The sequence below is a fragment of the Neomonachus schauinslandi genome, chromosome 1, assembly GCF_002201575.2.
Source record: "Neomonachus schauinslandi chromosome 1, ASM220157v2, whole genome shotgun sequence".
In the NCBI taxonomy this organism is placed as follows: Eukaryota; Metazoa; Chordata; class Mammalia; order Carnivora; family Phocidae; genus Neomonachus; species Neomonachus schauinslandi.
Window position 1 is genome coordinate 144,669,451 of NC_058403.1, and position 16,523 is coordinate 144,685,973.

The following is a 16,523-nucleotide window of genomic DNA, read 5'->3' on the forward strand; positions in this document are numbered from 1 at the left end:
CCTGAGCCGAAGGCAGTCGCTTAACCAACTGAGCCACCCAGGCGCCCTAAAACTTTTAATCCTAATTCACGGATGTTACAATTTTCATTTGGCATTCCTTGCCAAAGAATAGCAGTCCAATGTAAAATTAAACTATGTAGAAACAGCAATGGCCGTAATTTTGATACTAAGCATTCCTACAAAAGACTTAAGCAAGTACTAAATAACACAGAAACAAAATAAATTTTTTGAAGGGACAACCTTGTCATATACTGGATGTTAATTAATGTATGTACCTGCACACCAGTTTTTACTCTTCACATTTGATTAAACAAGCTAAATGGTATGTAACAATGGGAAGAAGCTGCTGCTACCTGATAAATTTTAATGTACTGATATAAAAAAAGGAAATCTAAAAGAAACTTTAGAGCCCTCAGATGGTAGCTTCTTGACCAATGAAATTCATTAGTTTATCATGTTCACAGTTCAGATAAGCTTAAAAATGGAAATGGGAAACCTCAATCAAAGAGTAAATAGCTTTATATTAAATTACTATAAAGGAAGTTTTTCAAAATATTTCCCACTATTTTTTTTTTGGCCCTTAAGAAGGTTAAAGAAAGAAAAATACCCTAGTAGAGAAGTATTAATAATTACTGCTCTATGGGATCACAACACGATCTAGGAACAAATTTCGGTCTTCCTTTTTTCCTGCACAGCTCCAAGCACTGTCATCTTCCATCAGCTTTCCATTTTTAGGACATTCTTAGGAAGAGAATGCCCCTTATCTGAACTTTATCAGACCATGTTGGAAATCTATTTTGCAGACAAATTTAAAATGTGAGATTTATTTTACATGAATAATTTACTCCTTTAAAGACAGGGAAGCGCCATTCATACTCGTCCATTCAGAAAGATGACAAGAACTTTTTCTGGCAAACCATGAATAAAATATTTCTCCAACATATACAGTACAACTGTAGAGATTTACTTCTAATCAAAAGCATTAAACTTCATGCTAGCTAATTATCTTTCCTATTTTAAATCCTGGGATTATAATATAAATAAGTTTTAGAGTAGCTTTAGATAAGAACATAACTAAAAATACGCTAAAATAAAAATATAACTAAAAATATAACTAAACCAAGTAAGGTTTTGGTTGTGCCTGTACATACATGAAAAGGTGTTTGTTTTTTTTAAAAAGCAAATTTTAGCATTCTGAAGTTTCCTGAGTGCTAATCTCATAAATTTTGGTGGAAATGACAGCAATATTGGTTTAACTCAATTATGCATAGAGATCTCAAGAGATTTAAGTTTTTACAATGCTGATGCAATAGCAAAGTCACTCATCTCTGTACAGTATCAGAAAATAATGGTACCTCTCTCAAATTAGCTCAAAGAGCAACAATAAGAGAAAAAGCAACCACACAACGGTTTACTCAAAACAACTGTTCTCCAGGCCAAGGACACATTAGTCCTAGTCTACGAACAATTTTTAAATGCTGATCAATAGTTTATGTTCCAATCTAGTTTTGGTAAACTGAGCCCCCAAATTTGTTAAGTCAAAGCCAATTTCCTTTCCTAAGACGACAACATACTTTGAAAATAATGTACATCTTCAAGTTACATCTTTTAAGTACCATTCTTCAAATGGAGGATATATGCTGAACGCTGAGGCGGTTGTTAGAGCCTACCAGGTTCTGTAATGTTAGAAATTAGTAACAAAGTCCAATTTGGCAGAATTCTAGCATTTAAACTTGGTTTAACTATACCATCTTTCTCATGAACAGCGCTTCTCTGTTTAAGAAAAGCTCATCTCTGAATTATGCCTACTCACATGAAAAACTGGGAACCATTGGTATGTTTCCCTCGATTTGCCATTGACAAAAGGAACGCTCTGTCATGTTTGAGAATAAAGTTTTCATCTGTTTGAAGAAAACACAAATTCGTCAGTCTCCAATTATAAGCCACTTTTAAAGTGTAATGTTCACAGTAATAACTAGAAAGCAAAGGATGAAATTCCTCTTCTGGTCAGTATAGATACTTGTCTGAATATTTAGAAAAAAATTTTTTTAACTAATCAAATAACAAAAGCATAAAAAGATCAAAACTACTACTTAAAGCCTTGGGGAAAAGAACATATATTTAATGCTTTATACAAACAGCCTTAGAATAGTCACTTTTAGTAGTAACATACTTTGGCTAAATGATATGTAAACTACGTATTAACTTTAAGGGAAAATCAGTAAAGAGATTTTAGAAAAATCTCTACGATAAAGCTCACTTTCTTCAACTTTCCAATTATCTTGCTTAATGCACTATATATGGGAGAAGTTTAATAATCTTACGTGCTTAATTTCTATATGGTAAACTTATTATTCAACTGTATTGAAGCTAGACTATGAGAGCAAAAAACAAAGTTACAATTTTAGTTGTAAGGATGTACATAAATTATATAATGTATATAGACTCCTAATAGATAAGATCAAAAATTATCTAAGGAGGCAAGTCCCATAAAAACAAAAACTTAAAGGGCAAAATATAATTTTAAGATACACAAGTATCTGCCACAGGAACAACCACATTAAAGTGGCCTACAACATTAGTTTCAAATTGCTACAAGATGATAGAACCAGCTAATGATCTGCTTCCTACTGGTTCAAAGGAAAAACTGTTATGAAGATCACTCAGAGATTATTTTAATTCCAGCAGAAATACCTTCAAAACTAATTTAAATTTCCTTGTAACATTCATACAAACAAATCTTTCTTTAGAACAAACAGAAACATAGAAAACTTTAAAAAATGATTACCTTGGGAACAGGCTTCTGAAAAAGAGTAGTAATCCATTTTCCCCCAAAAGAAATATAAAAGACTATTATAACACTGAAGCTATCATGGCATTTAAATCTAGTAAGATTGGATCCCATTATAAATCTCTGCAACTGACTTTTCTAAGGCTTTTTGGGGCAAGTGCAATAGTTAGAGACTTATGCAAATGCTACTACTGTAGGAATAAAACACAATCATATAGTTCTAGTATACAAAAGAAAACATACAAACCTCTGAGGAAGTAGGAAATACCAACTTTTATTCAAAGAAATTGCTTGGTTTAGGGGGAAAAAAACATAACTAGATTTTTTTCCCTGATGTAGAATAACCCATTGGGAAAAGAAAAGAGATAGAGATGCATGTATGAAATAGTATACAGAATTTTCCAATTCTTCAAGCAATATTAAGAAATCCAGCCACAACCTAACCCAGGCTGTCCATAAATTTATTAGGAAGGGTGCAAGGGAACAGAATTGGAGTTTGTGTTACTGAGCTTCGTTCTCTTACCTTTTCATTTTGCAAAAGACCACATTCTCTATAAACAAAAGAATATGTTGACAGTTTTAGGCAGGAAGATAGGAGTTTTCATGTATATAGTTGCCTAACCTCCATGCTGAAAGTCATGTTTAACCATAAAGTTAGCCTTAATTAATCTTGTCAATTAAAAGTTACATATTACAATATATTTTATCCCCAAGTTCATGCAAATAAAGTATTCTCATGCAGCATTAGTTTCATGCAAAAAGTGAACTATAAGTAAACCTCTCCTCATTAAAAAGTACATGATCAAATTTGCTTTAATATCAGAACTGAAACAAAGGACCATAAAATATTAAGCCTTACCTTTAAAATATCCACCATAAATCGATTCTCCGCCTTTTCCATTACCTGCAAATAATGAGTTACATTAAATTATAATGAAAATTAAAATATATTAATACATATAAATTACTTTTTATGCTTTCAATTTGCTAAAGAAGCTAACACCTTGTAATTGTTATAATCAAAATTCTACAAATCCTCAATTAACCTCATCTTGAAAATAAAAGTCCAAAAAAAGCCCATTCCTATTTATAATAAATACTATTAAAAATTATCTCCATAACCCATTTATTTCAAAAAGTAATCACACCAACAAAATTCAGGAAGAATAAAAATAATCCAAAAGTACTTGGCATTCATTGTAAGGGAATTCACCAACTATTTATATTATTATTAAAAGTACATAAAAACAAAATACATTCTTACTCTACACATCTACTCACTGACCATTTAATATTTATATCATACTGTGACATAATATTTATAATGGTATAATGAGATAGCTCAAGAAACTGACTGATGGAGTTTTTAAAAGTGCAACTTTTAGCTCTACCTTCGCTGAAGTCCCCACCCTGAATCATAAAGTTTTTAACCACACGATGGAATGTAGAACCTTTGTAACATAACTTCTTCCCAGTTGTTTTCCCAAGGCCTTTCTCTCCTGAAAAAAAAAAAAAAAAGAAGTGAAATTTAGCTACAAACATCTTTCCATGGAAAGAACCATCCAATTAGTCCTTTGTGAAGTCCCTCCTGTGTGTTGGCACTGTAAGAGATACAAAACATAGGGCAATGAGGCAACACACAAACTAAAATAAATATCAAGCAGCATATAAATGTTAAATTGTGTGGCATAGATTCTACATGCAACAGGAGAAAAGAAGGATTAGAAATGGTTATCACTCCAGTAAAAGAGGACAATCAAGGAATTGGTTCAAAGATTGTCTATGTATTTAACTGTATCTTACTTTAAAATAACATTATAGATGTTTTTCTTATTTTTTTCTACTTTTAAAAAATATAAATCCAATTAAAGATAACAAAGAACAACCACATTATGTTTTGTCTATCTTCTAATCCTAAATTTCTTATGAATCTGGAATGCTAAATTTGTTTAAAACAATGAAAAATTTAGAATTTATGAACTACAATGTTTAGAGATGACTTTATTACACACGGTAGTATTTTCTTTTTTACTTTTGAGACCATTTCTTTGTCCTTTCTACCCTTTAAGAAATGCTTCCCTGATTTCCTATCAGTGAAAATAGTATTTTTTAATGTGCTAAACTCGTTTTACAGCCAGTCACTTTTTACAGAAAACACCTAACTGTTAAGCAAGGTAAAACTATAAGCCATGACTTCTCATTGGAAATAATTTAATAACTCATTTACCTGAGCATAGGCAAAGGAAGTTTTTGCATGTTTTTGGACATATGTCTGAGAAGAGCTGAAACATAATGCGACCAACTGAAATAAAACACATAAAAAAAAGTAAGCAAGATGATTAAATAAATATGCCACATTTTATATGAGAGAAATAAAGTAAATAGAATTAACAAATTGAAAGGTCCATTTTTGTAATTTAATTTTTCAAAAACCTTAACAGGAAAAAATTTAACTGAGCAGTACCAACTAACAAGAATTCCACTCTATTTGTTAGTGTTAGAATTCACAGGCAGCCTAAGCGGTTTCAGACCTGAAACTATAGGATTTTAAGTGTCTTGTAAAGGGGCTTTACATTATTATTATTATTTTTTTTGTCAGAGGGAGACAGTGAGAGAGGGAACACAGGCAGGGGGAGAGGGAGAGAGAGAAGCAGGCTTCCCGCTGAGCAGGGAGCCCAATGCGGGGCTTGATCCCAGGACCCTGGGATCATGACCTGAGCGGAAGGCAGACGTTCAACCGACTGAGCCACCCAGGCGCCCCAGGGGCTTTACATTATTAGATCCCTTTTAGTACAGTTACCTACCTGAACACTATTAATTTGCTTTAAAATATTCTCAATAATAGTTATCTAATCTATGCTTGAGGCCCTCCAGTGACGAGAGCACATCATATCACAAGACAGTCATTGTGGCCAGTACTGTTAGAAGAAAGTTCTTCTGTCCTCTATATCTAGCTTTCTTTATGCAAGAACTATTTAGAGCCAACCTCCTGAATTGCCACCCACAACTAAAACTCACATTCTATTCCCTGAGAGAGCATAAAGAGAATAGTTTATGGTTCCTAAAAAATACCAAAAACACACAAAACAGGCAAAAAAACATACAATACACAGGAAATGATAAGGAGCAAGCCTACAAATTTGATTTAACTATGCCACAGAAAAGTGGCACAAACTTTTTGTTCTCAGGACTCGTTCCAACTCTTAAAAATCACTGAGCTTTTACAATGTGGGTTATATCTATTGCTATTTACTGTATTATAAATTAAAACTCAGAAATTTTTAAAACACAAGAATATAGAGCACACATTCTATCAGCTGTCAGAGTGGTGACATCATTACATATCGTGTAATCTCTGGAAAATTCGACTTGTGAATGAGAGCGCAACAGACAAATTGTATTATTACAAAAGCAGTTTTGACTTTGCAGACCTCACGAAAGGTCTCAATAAAGTAAAAGATGATATTCTGATTTACAATGATATTCTGATTTACAATCACTTTCCTGAGTCCCCTTTCCCTTTATTCTACAGAATCTTTTCCATCATGAATGAACACTTTTATTTACTCAAAGGCACTTATAAATAAATCAAAATTAACTGTGGACCAAATACAAGTCATTTTCAGCACAGACACAAACTGATTTGATTTACTCTCTATCACTAAGAATTGAATTTATTCTTGGCCCAGTTAGTCAGTTCCTCTGAGGACAAAACAAAGCTACAAAGCTACTACATAACAGACATCCTTAAGGGATAAAAAGTGGAATAATGGCATCATATAAGTCATTCTGTCTATAGCTTCAATGGAGCCAAATTTTAAAGCAATTTCAAAATGTTCTAGCTGATCTTTATATCTAAAGGAATGAAGAAAAAGATAGGAAATTAGAATTTTAAAGATATTATTTATTTTGTGAGAGAGAGAGCACGCAGGTGTATTTTATAGAAAACAGATACTTTTTTGAAAATATTCTGATGTATAGTCTTTAAAGAAAAAAATAAGTCCATGTGGTTCAGTAGTTTACTTATTTTCAAGTGATAGCAGGCATTAACTGTGATTACAAAACATTGAAAAGAAAAATGTAAACTACAGTTACTTAAGGAAAAGACAGAATAAATTTGCAGAAGAGAAGATTCTCTGGCTCCCAAACTGATGAAAAAAATGACTATGATAGCAACCCCATTTCCCAATTGTAAATGCCTGAGGTTTACTGTCTCCTGTAATAAGTTAACATGCTCTGCTGATGCCTCTTCAGAAACTGATGCTGCTTTTGAATGAATGAATGAATAAGATCTCGAGGAATATTGTTAACACTACTTACACTTTAGTGGGATTTAGTAATCTTTGTTAATCAGTCATTACTGTCAATAATATTATCTTTTATATATACTAAGATTTCTTCCAAGGAACTACCACTGTGCCAATAAATATACTGCTCTATAACTGAATAACTAAAATCTTAAATTGGTTTATGTAAGCATTAGTTTGTGTAAGCATCAGTACGGTGTTTTCAGGGCAAAAAATGTATGATTAAGGACAAAAATGACAGAGCGGGAATGGCTTCTGACTTTAATATCAACATACCAACACACAGATCCTTAAAAATAGCCAAGACAGGGGAACAATACAGAGATTACTCAGGTAGCATCAACACATTTTTAAACACTGGCACAGCCAGGAAAAGCCAAGACACACCTATGTCATGTTGTAATCCTCATTTGGCCACTAGGTGGCAGGAATAAAATTAGCAAGTACCCAGAATCTGGGTAAAATCGAACATCACCTTTCAATAATAGTATTGTTTCTTGTTCTTAGAAACAGCTGCACTGGAATTACACACACAGTAGTGAAAAAAGAGACATATATCATGGACATAAAAGATACGGTAGTTGGAAAAGTGAGCACTGGTTGGGAAAAAATTTAGGAAATGTTGTACTACACAGGGCAAAGAATATCACATATACAATTACAAGTAAGGGATGAGGATTAGGAACAAAGGTATGAACAGATCATAGTGGGTAAGCAGAGAGCAAAATCTAAGAGGAAATTAAGGAATGGGTGCGCCATTTCAACAAAATCAGGCCATTTACCCATTTAACTGAGATCCTCCCCATGCTCAGGTTGTCCAATAGTATATAAGACACAGTGCTTATTTTGGGGAGCTCACAGCTTAGCTTGGAATAACAGATACAAATTCTTAAACAATGTGATGAGTCATCAGTGGTACGAACAAAATACACTTACATCCACCCTAGGCCTGACTGACGTTGTGTGAGGGCAGAGGGATAGGGACCGTATCTGTTTTACTCACCATTCTATCCCCACTGATTTGTACAGTGTCTGGTACATAATAAGTACGCAATAAATACTTGAACAAAAATAAGAACACTTAAAACCAAATTATTCAGCGATAGGGATTAACAAAATATAAACGAAGGAATACCTAGATATACAGATAAAAAGTATTCATTACAGACCAGGAAAAGTTATTACAAGTGGCATGACATCAAGACATAGCTTCATAAAAGCCATTTTCAGAGGTATAAAGGAAAAGAATCCTTTTAGCATCCAGGCAATAAAATCATGTCACCTACAGGGAAAAAGAAATTAGGCTGACTTTTGACACTTTACATTAGAAAGTGAAGACAAGAGAATACTGTCTACCATCTTAAAGGGACTGATATGCTGTGAACAAAGAATTCTATATATAGCAAAGGAAATACATTAATTAGATTTTATCCTGAAAAATCTATTTGAAGGGCACCTGAGTGGCTCAGCCGGTTAAATGTCTGCCTTCGCCTCAGGTCATGATCCCAGTGTGCTGGAATCGAGCCCTGCTCAGCGAGGAGCCTCCTTCTCTCTCTCTCTCTCTCCCCACTCTCCCCGCTCATGCTCGCTCTCTTTCTCTCTCTCGTTCTGCACTCTCTCAAATAAATAAGATCTTTTTAAAAAATCTTATTTGAAATATAAGCCTGAGATATGACTCAAAGAACTAATGAGAAAGGCTATTGGGAAAAGAATGGCATTGAGCACTAAATCCATTACAACACATAATTAAACCTAAATAACTATAGTAATTATGGTTACAAAATATAAATGTTACAGCTATTGGGAAACAAAGTATGTATTGGTAAATTCTTTTTTGTTATTTTTTAGAACCTTCTAAAAATGTTCTTTTTCTTTTGAATAGGCAATGTTTTCATGATCCAAAAATCCAACAGCAGAAAAAAGTAAAACGAGTGAGAAGTCTTATTCCCACTTCTGTCAACAGGTCTGTCAATACTTTCATTAATTTCATGTGTATGCTTCCAGTCTTTTTGTACACACAGGCAAATATTGATATATTCTTATTTTTCTTGTTTTAAAAAGATAGCGTAAGTTTGCTAAGAGAGTAGATCTTTAAAGTTATTACAAGAAAAAAATGAAGATATCACACAAGAAAAAAAATTTAACTGTGTGGTGATTAACAAGACTTCCTGTGGTGATCATTTTGCAATATAAACACATATACTGAATCATTATGCTGTATACCTGAAACTAAGATGTTGTATGTCAATTATATCTCAATTTTAAGATAAAAATAAGCGGTTCCTTGGTTAAAAAAAAATAGGTAGCATGTTAGGCACACTGTACTATACTCTGCTTTACATACTTAATGAATATATCATGAAGATACATATCACAGTACATTAAAACCAACAAGAGGGCGTAGAGTTGGTTAGAAAAAGTTCATTTCCTGATTATTTCACAGTGGGAGTCAACAACAGGTAGGGGAAATATGGTTTAGGAATACTTAAACATGTAATTCACCTGCAGAACTAAAAATATATTAAACATCTTTCAAATTACTGTGGCGGAGCAACCCACAGTAAAAAGATACAAAACAAAGAAAAGCAAATAGCAAGAAAACACAAATAAGATTTAAGATAAGACCAAACAGCTCTATAATTTTTTTTGGCACATAGAGCTTTTTTCATGACAGGTCAATCAACACCCAGCTAAGGTACCCTGCAGATAGTACCAGCAAAAACTCAAGAGAATTTATTGGCTCTATAGTTAGTTGACAAGGATATGGGCGGAAATCAGAGAATCAAAGAACTGTAGGAACCAGGATGTCAGAGTGAGGGCAGATCTTAGAGCTTCCAGTTCTCAAAAGGCAAAAGGTTCTGAATACCACTTCTTTGTCCCAATCAATGCATGTTACAGCTCTAAATATTTTCATTAATGATTAGATATATTAATCACTCAAATGAAGATAAAAAAGCAGTAAGCAAACCTAAGAAAAATATTTTAAAAAGCTTTTAATGAAAGTACAAGCAGAAATTAATAAATTAGAAAACAAAAATATTAGACTTGATAAATAAATTCTGAAGCTGGCTCTTTTGGAGGAAAAATAAAAAGGAATACCAAAATATAGGAAAAAGAATTATAAGAAAGTATGGATTACAACTCCATGCTGACAGAGACTAAAAAACAGAGCCAAGAAAGAAACAAAAATGCTGTTAAGTATCCATCCAAAAGAGCGTTGTTGAGTAACTCTTCATACTGAAGTAAAATGTCTTCTCAACTGTTTCACAGCACAGCAAAAGATGAAAAGCTTTAACAAATTTTATGAAGCAAATTAAATTGATACCAAAGCCTAGGAAAGATGATATAAAACTTTAAAACCCTACATACCGGGGCGCCTGGGTGGCTCAGTAGGTTCAGCATCTGCCTTCGGCTCAAGTTATGATCACAGGGTCCTGGGATGGAGCCCTATGTTGGGCTCCTTGCTCAGCAGGGAGTCTGTTTCTCCCTCTCCCCCTCTGCCCACTTCTGCTCTCTCTCAGGTAAATAAATAAAATCTTAAAAAAAAAAAAACCCTATATATCAATCTCATTTTTTAAAAGATACTATTAAATATTAGGAAATCTGGGGCGCCTGGGTGGCTCAGTTGGTTAAGTATCCAACTCTTGGGCTCCTTCCCCTGTAAGCAGGTGTGTGCGTGCTCTCTCTGTCTTAAAACAAATGAATAAAATCTTCAAAAATTAATATAAGGAAATCTATTAATTTATTGAAGAGAAGGAAGAACTATATTCCTAAGACAAAAAGCAAAGACCGTTTGATGAAATTAACATTCATCCCTTAACATAAACACAAGAATTCTCAGACATCCTTCAAATCAACAGCAGCATTATGTTTAATGGTGGAACATTAGTACAGCACTAATGTCATTAAAGTAAGGAACAAGTTAAAAGTGCTTGTTAGCATCACTACTGTCTAATGCTGTTCTAGAAACTCTAGACAATGCAGTAGACAAGAGAACCATATGAGAAGTACATATATCAAAGAGTAAGTTTATCGGGCGCCTGGGTGGCTCAGTTGGTTAAGCAACTGCCTTCGGCTCAGGTCATGATCCTGGAGTCCCGGGATCGAGTCCCACATCGGGCTCCCTGCTCAGCAGGGAGTCTGCTTCTCCCTCTAACCCTCCTCCCTCTCATGCTCTCTGTCTCTCATTCTCTCTCTCGCAAATAAATAAAATCTTAAAAAAAAAAAAAAATTAAAAAAAAAAAGGAGTAAGTTTATCATTATTTGAAAGACATAACTGTAAATCTAAATAACCTAAAAAACAAACTGAAATATTAACGGCGACATTAAAATTGTTAATATTTACCTTATGATCAACAAGAACTAGTAAAAAAAGGTAACAATTAAAATCACATTCACAATACCAATAAAAAAAATTCTAACTACTTAGCCTTAACAGTGCAGGGCTTATAAAAATCACAAACCTCTGACAGGCATAAAGGCAACCTGAATAAAAAGAGAGGCATACCTTGTTCTTAGACAGGAAAACTCAAAATTGTAAATGTGTCCAATTTTCCCTAAAGTGACCTATAGTCATTTAATTGCAACCCCCCAAAAGTAGTGAGATTTCTAGAAGAATTTAACAAATGATCCTGAAGGTTATCTGAATGAACATGCAATGCCCCTCGCCCCCAGTACAAACTGAAAATTAAAGACACTGTTACACTTCACCCCAATTACTTCTGTAAATACTCCTAAAGAACAAAGATAATCCCCTACCTAGCCCCAATACCATTATCACACCACGGTAATAGTGATTAACACCACAGTCTAATACACAGTCCATATTCAAATTTACCCAATTGGCTCCACCTGCCCTTTATACCTTTTTTATTTTTTTAGAGACGAGACAGTGCACACATGGGGATATGGCCAAAGGGAGAGGAACAGAGAGAATCCCAAGCAGACTCCCTGCTGAGCTCGGAGCCTAACATGCGGCGCAATCTCACCACCCTGAGGTCATGACCTGAGCTGAAACCAAGAGTCAGAGGCTTAACTGACTTTGCCACCAGGGCTCCCCTATACCTCTTTTTTTTAAATCCAAGAATCTAACCACAGATTATGTACTGATTTGGTTGTCATGCCTTGGTCTCTTTTAATCTAAAACAGTCCCCATCTCCATCCCCCCCGCCCCCTTTTCTTGCATCCCATCAGGAAGCACAGGTCAATTTGACACATTACTGGTAATGCTGAAATATTAGCCAGATCTCTGTTATAAAAGTACTTCCCCCCACTTTTACATTAGTAAGTGGAATGACATTTTGAAACTTAAGAGCATACCATGTTCTATAACAACTTTTCACCTAATGGTTTGGCCACTGATGATCCTTTCCTGAACCAATCATACTGAGGGTTGCAAAATGTTTCTTCTAATTCCATCATTTCATCTGTATTTATCCAATTTGAATTCTTCTGTTAAGAGCTTCACCCACCCATCCACCCTATGACAGAGTTATTAACAAGACAAAGCCTGGGTCCCTGACATCATCAGCCTGGATCTGCTGGGAGCCATGTAAGAGGAAACTTCTGTCTTAAATTTAAGTCCCCATTATTTAGCCTTTATGTTTAGCAACCATCACCTTCATATATTCTAACAATACAGATATTTTCATACAATGGTAAACTATATAACCACTAGAAGTGATTACATAAAGCTCAATTTATTAAAACGGAAAAAAGTTGAGAACATGCTGTTTAACAGAAAAAGGCAGGACCAGAATAGTATGTAGCGTATACTATTTTTTAAAAATTGTGTAGAACCAGTATACAGAATTAAGATAAAATGTTCAGAAAAGGTTAGTTGTGATTATCTCTGCACGGCAGGATTTTAAGGCAGGTTTAACTTTTTAAATATTACTGGAATTTTTACAATGAGCATGTACTATTTTTACTGACAGAAAAAACAATGAAGGCCTTTTCAGCTTAGAATGTGCCAAACAGATGCAGCAAGAGTTCAGGTCACATAGTTTAGAACTTGCAAATTAGCTTTACTGATTGTAATATTCTTCTTTCCCTAATGTGTCATTCATAAACATTGGCAATCTCCATCTTAAATCTTTTTTTCTTTTTTTTAAAGATTTTATTTATTTATTTGACAGAGAGAGAGAGAGACAGCGAGAGCAGGAACACAAACAGGGGGAGTGGGAGTGGGAGAGGGAGAAGCAGGCTTCCTGCCGAGCAGGGAGCCCGATGTGGGACTCGATCCCAGGACCCTGGGATCATGACCTGAGCCGAAGGCAGACGTTTAACGACTGAGCCACCCAGGCACCCCTCCATCTTAAATCTTACATGTTTAAAAAAACATTTTTAAACTGGTGGTTTGGAATACGGAAAACATTTTCTAACAGAAACAATGTTATGAGTGGTGATTAAGTTCTGAGGATAGCCAAGAAAGCCTATCTGATCCATAATTCTGATGTAATTAAGCAAATAACTAATAGTATTAGCTAAAATTCTAGGAAGGGAGGAAGCAGCAAAAGTTTTTAATCCCTTCCTGTATACAATGATAATGGAAGATACATTTCAGAAATACTTTTTTGTTTAAAAATTCCCTACTGCCATATCCAACCTCTTTCCTATCTTAGGTGCTCCACTCCCCAGCCAACAAATATCCTAATGCTACCCTACTCAGCACTCGCCTCAAATCTGACCTGCTCTTCAAGGAACTTCACAATACTACCCCTAGGTTTTGCACAGCAGCCGTGGTATAATGGATAAGAAAGAAAACCCAGGCTAGAGCCCTGGCTTTCACAATTACTAGCTATATGATCTTGGATCAATCAGTCCCCCTGACAGTCTCCTCATCTGTAAAATAGATATAAATCTTACATCATAATATTGTGTGGACTAAGACACCCTAAAAATATATGGTATTGGGGCACCTGGGTGGCCCAGTCGGTTAAGTGTCTGACTCTCAATCTCAGCTCTGGTCTTGATCTCAGGGTTGTGAGTTCAAGCCCCTTGGGCTCCACACTGGGCATGGAGCCAACTTTAAAATACACAAACACACACACTCACATACATATACTAATATTATCATAGCCAAGATTATTACCAGTTTTCAAACACAGTTGGCTATTAGTAATGTGACTTATCAGAGGCCACCTATATAGAAATGAGCAGAGCCAGAACCAGAGCCTGGTCTTCTGAGTCCTCATCCAGTGCTCTTTCCAATATACTCAGCTGTCTTCCCAGGTTCTAACATCACTGACTTTCCCTTGCCCCAAACACAGCTCCCAGAGTGGCTCTCTGATTGAGCAATTAAAGAAAGCAGTCTTGCTGCATAAGTTCAGGTCATGTATAAAAACAAACCTTCCCAGAAATGACAGCATTCTTTAAAAGGAGACACTTATTTGCCCAAGTTGATCTTATGTACTTCAGCATAAAAGAACTGCAGTTTGCATGTAACAGTTAAGTGGAAACTTTCAGGCTCTCTGGGAAAGATGATTGTCTTGGGGCAGAAGCTAGGTACCTTTGGTTTATTCCTGCTTTTCAGTCTCCTTCTTCTACTCCCAGAATCAGACTTCTAAAAAAAACACCGAGTTTTTCAGGTGGTGACAAGAGCTAGGTAAGAGTAGGGGGACAAAGAGCAGCAGCTGTACTAGTTCGCACTGTCTGCGTTGTTTGTTTGGGTCACTTCCGAACTACTAGTGTCACTGTAGTTTTGTGATGAAAATGTCAAGGTCTTCGTATTAACTACATTACCTATGAGGATCCCTTCTTGGACCTTAATTTAGGGACATAACTCTTCCCTTTTCCCCATCATATTGGGTACCCAACCTGAATACAGAGATCTACCCTTTTTAGCCCCTCTACTCACCCAAATTACCTAATTAAGAATAAGTCTTCACTGATTTGTGCAAATCTGTAAGGACTGCAAACAGGAATGTGGAATTTCACCAAATAGCAATCTACTTAAGACACAGTCTCTTGGAACACAATGAAACTAAAATAGGGGGTTACCTGTAGCAAGGCTTACAGTCAGGCATTCACAGCTAGTGGTTTTGAATGCAATTTTTGAGATAATTTTTTAATCATTACCTCAGTTCTAGATAACTTTGTCAGTCACCCAAATCTTGCCCTTTTTAGCCTGAGCTTTTTTCTGCCTATTTAAAGATATCTTTTTAGTTTCCATCTGCTTTCATTCCCAGTAAGGTGTTTACTGAACACCTGATCAGTTGCGTAAGTGCTATATGTTCTACCAAGGGTTCAGGCTGAAAGATATATTCTGGGAAGCTTTAAGACTACGTACACGATGTGCAAAACACAATTGTAAGGAATGGTACTGGACGGCTAGTTCATACCACTAATGTCAGAATACGCTTGGCAACAACACTGACAGATAAATACCAACAAAGGTAGAAAAATAACAGGAAAGCACAGGGATTCAGTGTGGGGGCGGGTAGGGGTAGGAGGTACGAGTTAGACCAGGAACAGCCATCTTACGTTAAAGGTAGAAAAGGGAAAAAAATGTGTGTATATTTCACTTGGGGTTTTGAGGAAGAGAAAGGGGAGGGAAAGGAAGATGCTATGACGTCAACTTTCTCCTCTCAAAGTCCCCATAAAAATCCGTGTCTGCCTTCAAAACCATCCAATGAGGTCTGGTGTTATAACTGGATTCTTCAGGCGCAATTTCTAAATGAATGAATGAATGAATGAATAAATAAATGAAAAAAAGGGAAAGAAACCACACCAAACCCTCTTACTTACAGAAACCTGAAAACAAGCCTTTTTCCTAAAATGTAAACAAAAAAGGCCTTATCTACAAAGGTCTGTCTAAATAATACCTTAATATGAAAGCCCTGTACTTGACTCAGTGCACATGCTCATGTTCATTCACATACAATAATTAAAGCAACTTAAAAACAATAGGTCAGATACCATGCTAGGTTCTTTACAAATAACAGTCTGCTCTGCAAATAACATGTATCATTTAAAGAAACATTGCATTATCAAAAATAACACATAAAAAGAACTGTTTCTATGGGAAAACAGGAGTTGAGGGACAAGGGAATTTAAGGTTTCAGTAAGAATGATTTTTTTTGGGCGCCTGGGTGGCTCAGTCGGTTAAGCGGCTGCCTTCGGCTCAGGTCATGATCCTGGAGTCCCAGGATCGAGTCCCGCATCGGGCTCCCTGCTTGGCAGGGAGTCTGCTTCTCCCTCTGACCCTCCCCCCTCTCATGTGCTCTCTCTCTCTCTCTGAAATAAATAAATAAAATCTTAAAAAAAAAAAAAAAAAAGAATGATTTTTTCATTAAAAGTATCACTATTATTAAGGCATGTTTTTAGCTATAAGAGTATACTGTAAAACTTCAACATCACTGTGGAAATCCTACAAATGATCATACTTCACTCTGTTCCCCCTTCCCCAGCGCTATCACTAGCAT

At 35.4% G+C, this 16,523-nt stretch overlaps 1 protein-coding gene across 1 annotated transcript in view; it reads right to left on the reverse strand.

Moving 5' to 3' along the window:
- Positions 1-16,523, reverse strand: part of NKTR (natural killer cell triggering receptor) — a 52,368-nt gene that overhangs the window by 24,719 nt on the left and 11,126 nt on the right. The window contains exons 3-6 of the mRNA XM_021678934.2: positions 5,019-5,093; positions 4,183-4,290; positions 3,651-3,695; positions 1,814-1,901 (exon numbers count right to left, since the gene is read on the reverse strand). Of these exons, the coding sequence (XP_021534609.2) occupies positions 1,814-1,901; positions 3,651-3,695; positions 4,183-4,290; positions 5,019-5,093 (316 nt within the window). The remainder of the gene's footprint in view (positions 1-1,813; positions 1,902-3,650; positions 3,696-4,182; positions 4,291-5,018; positions 5,094-16,523) is intronic.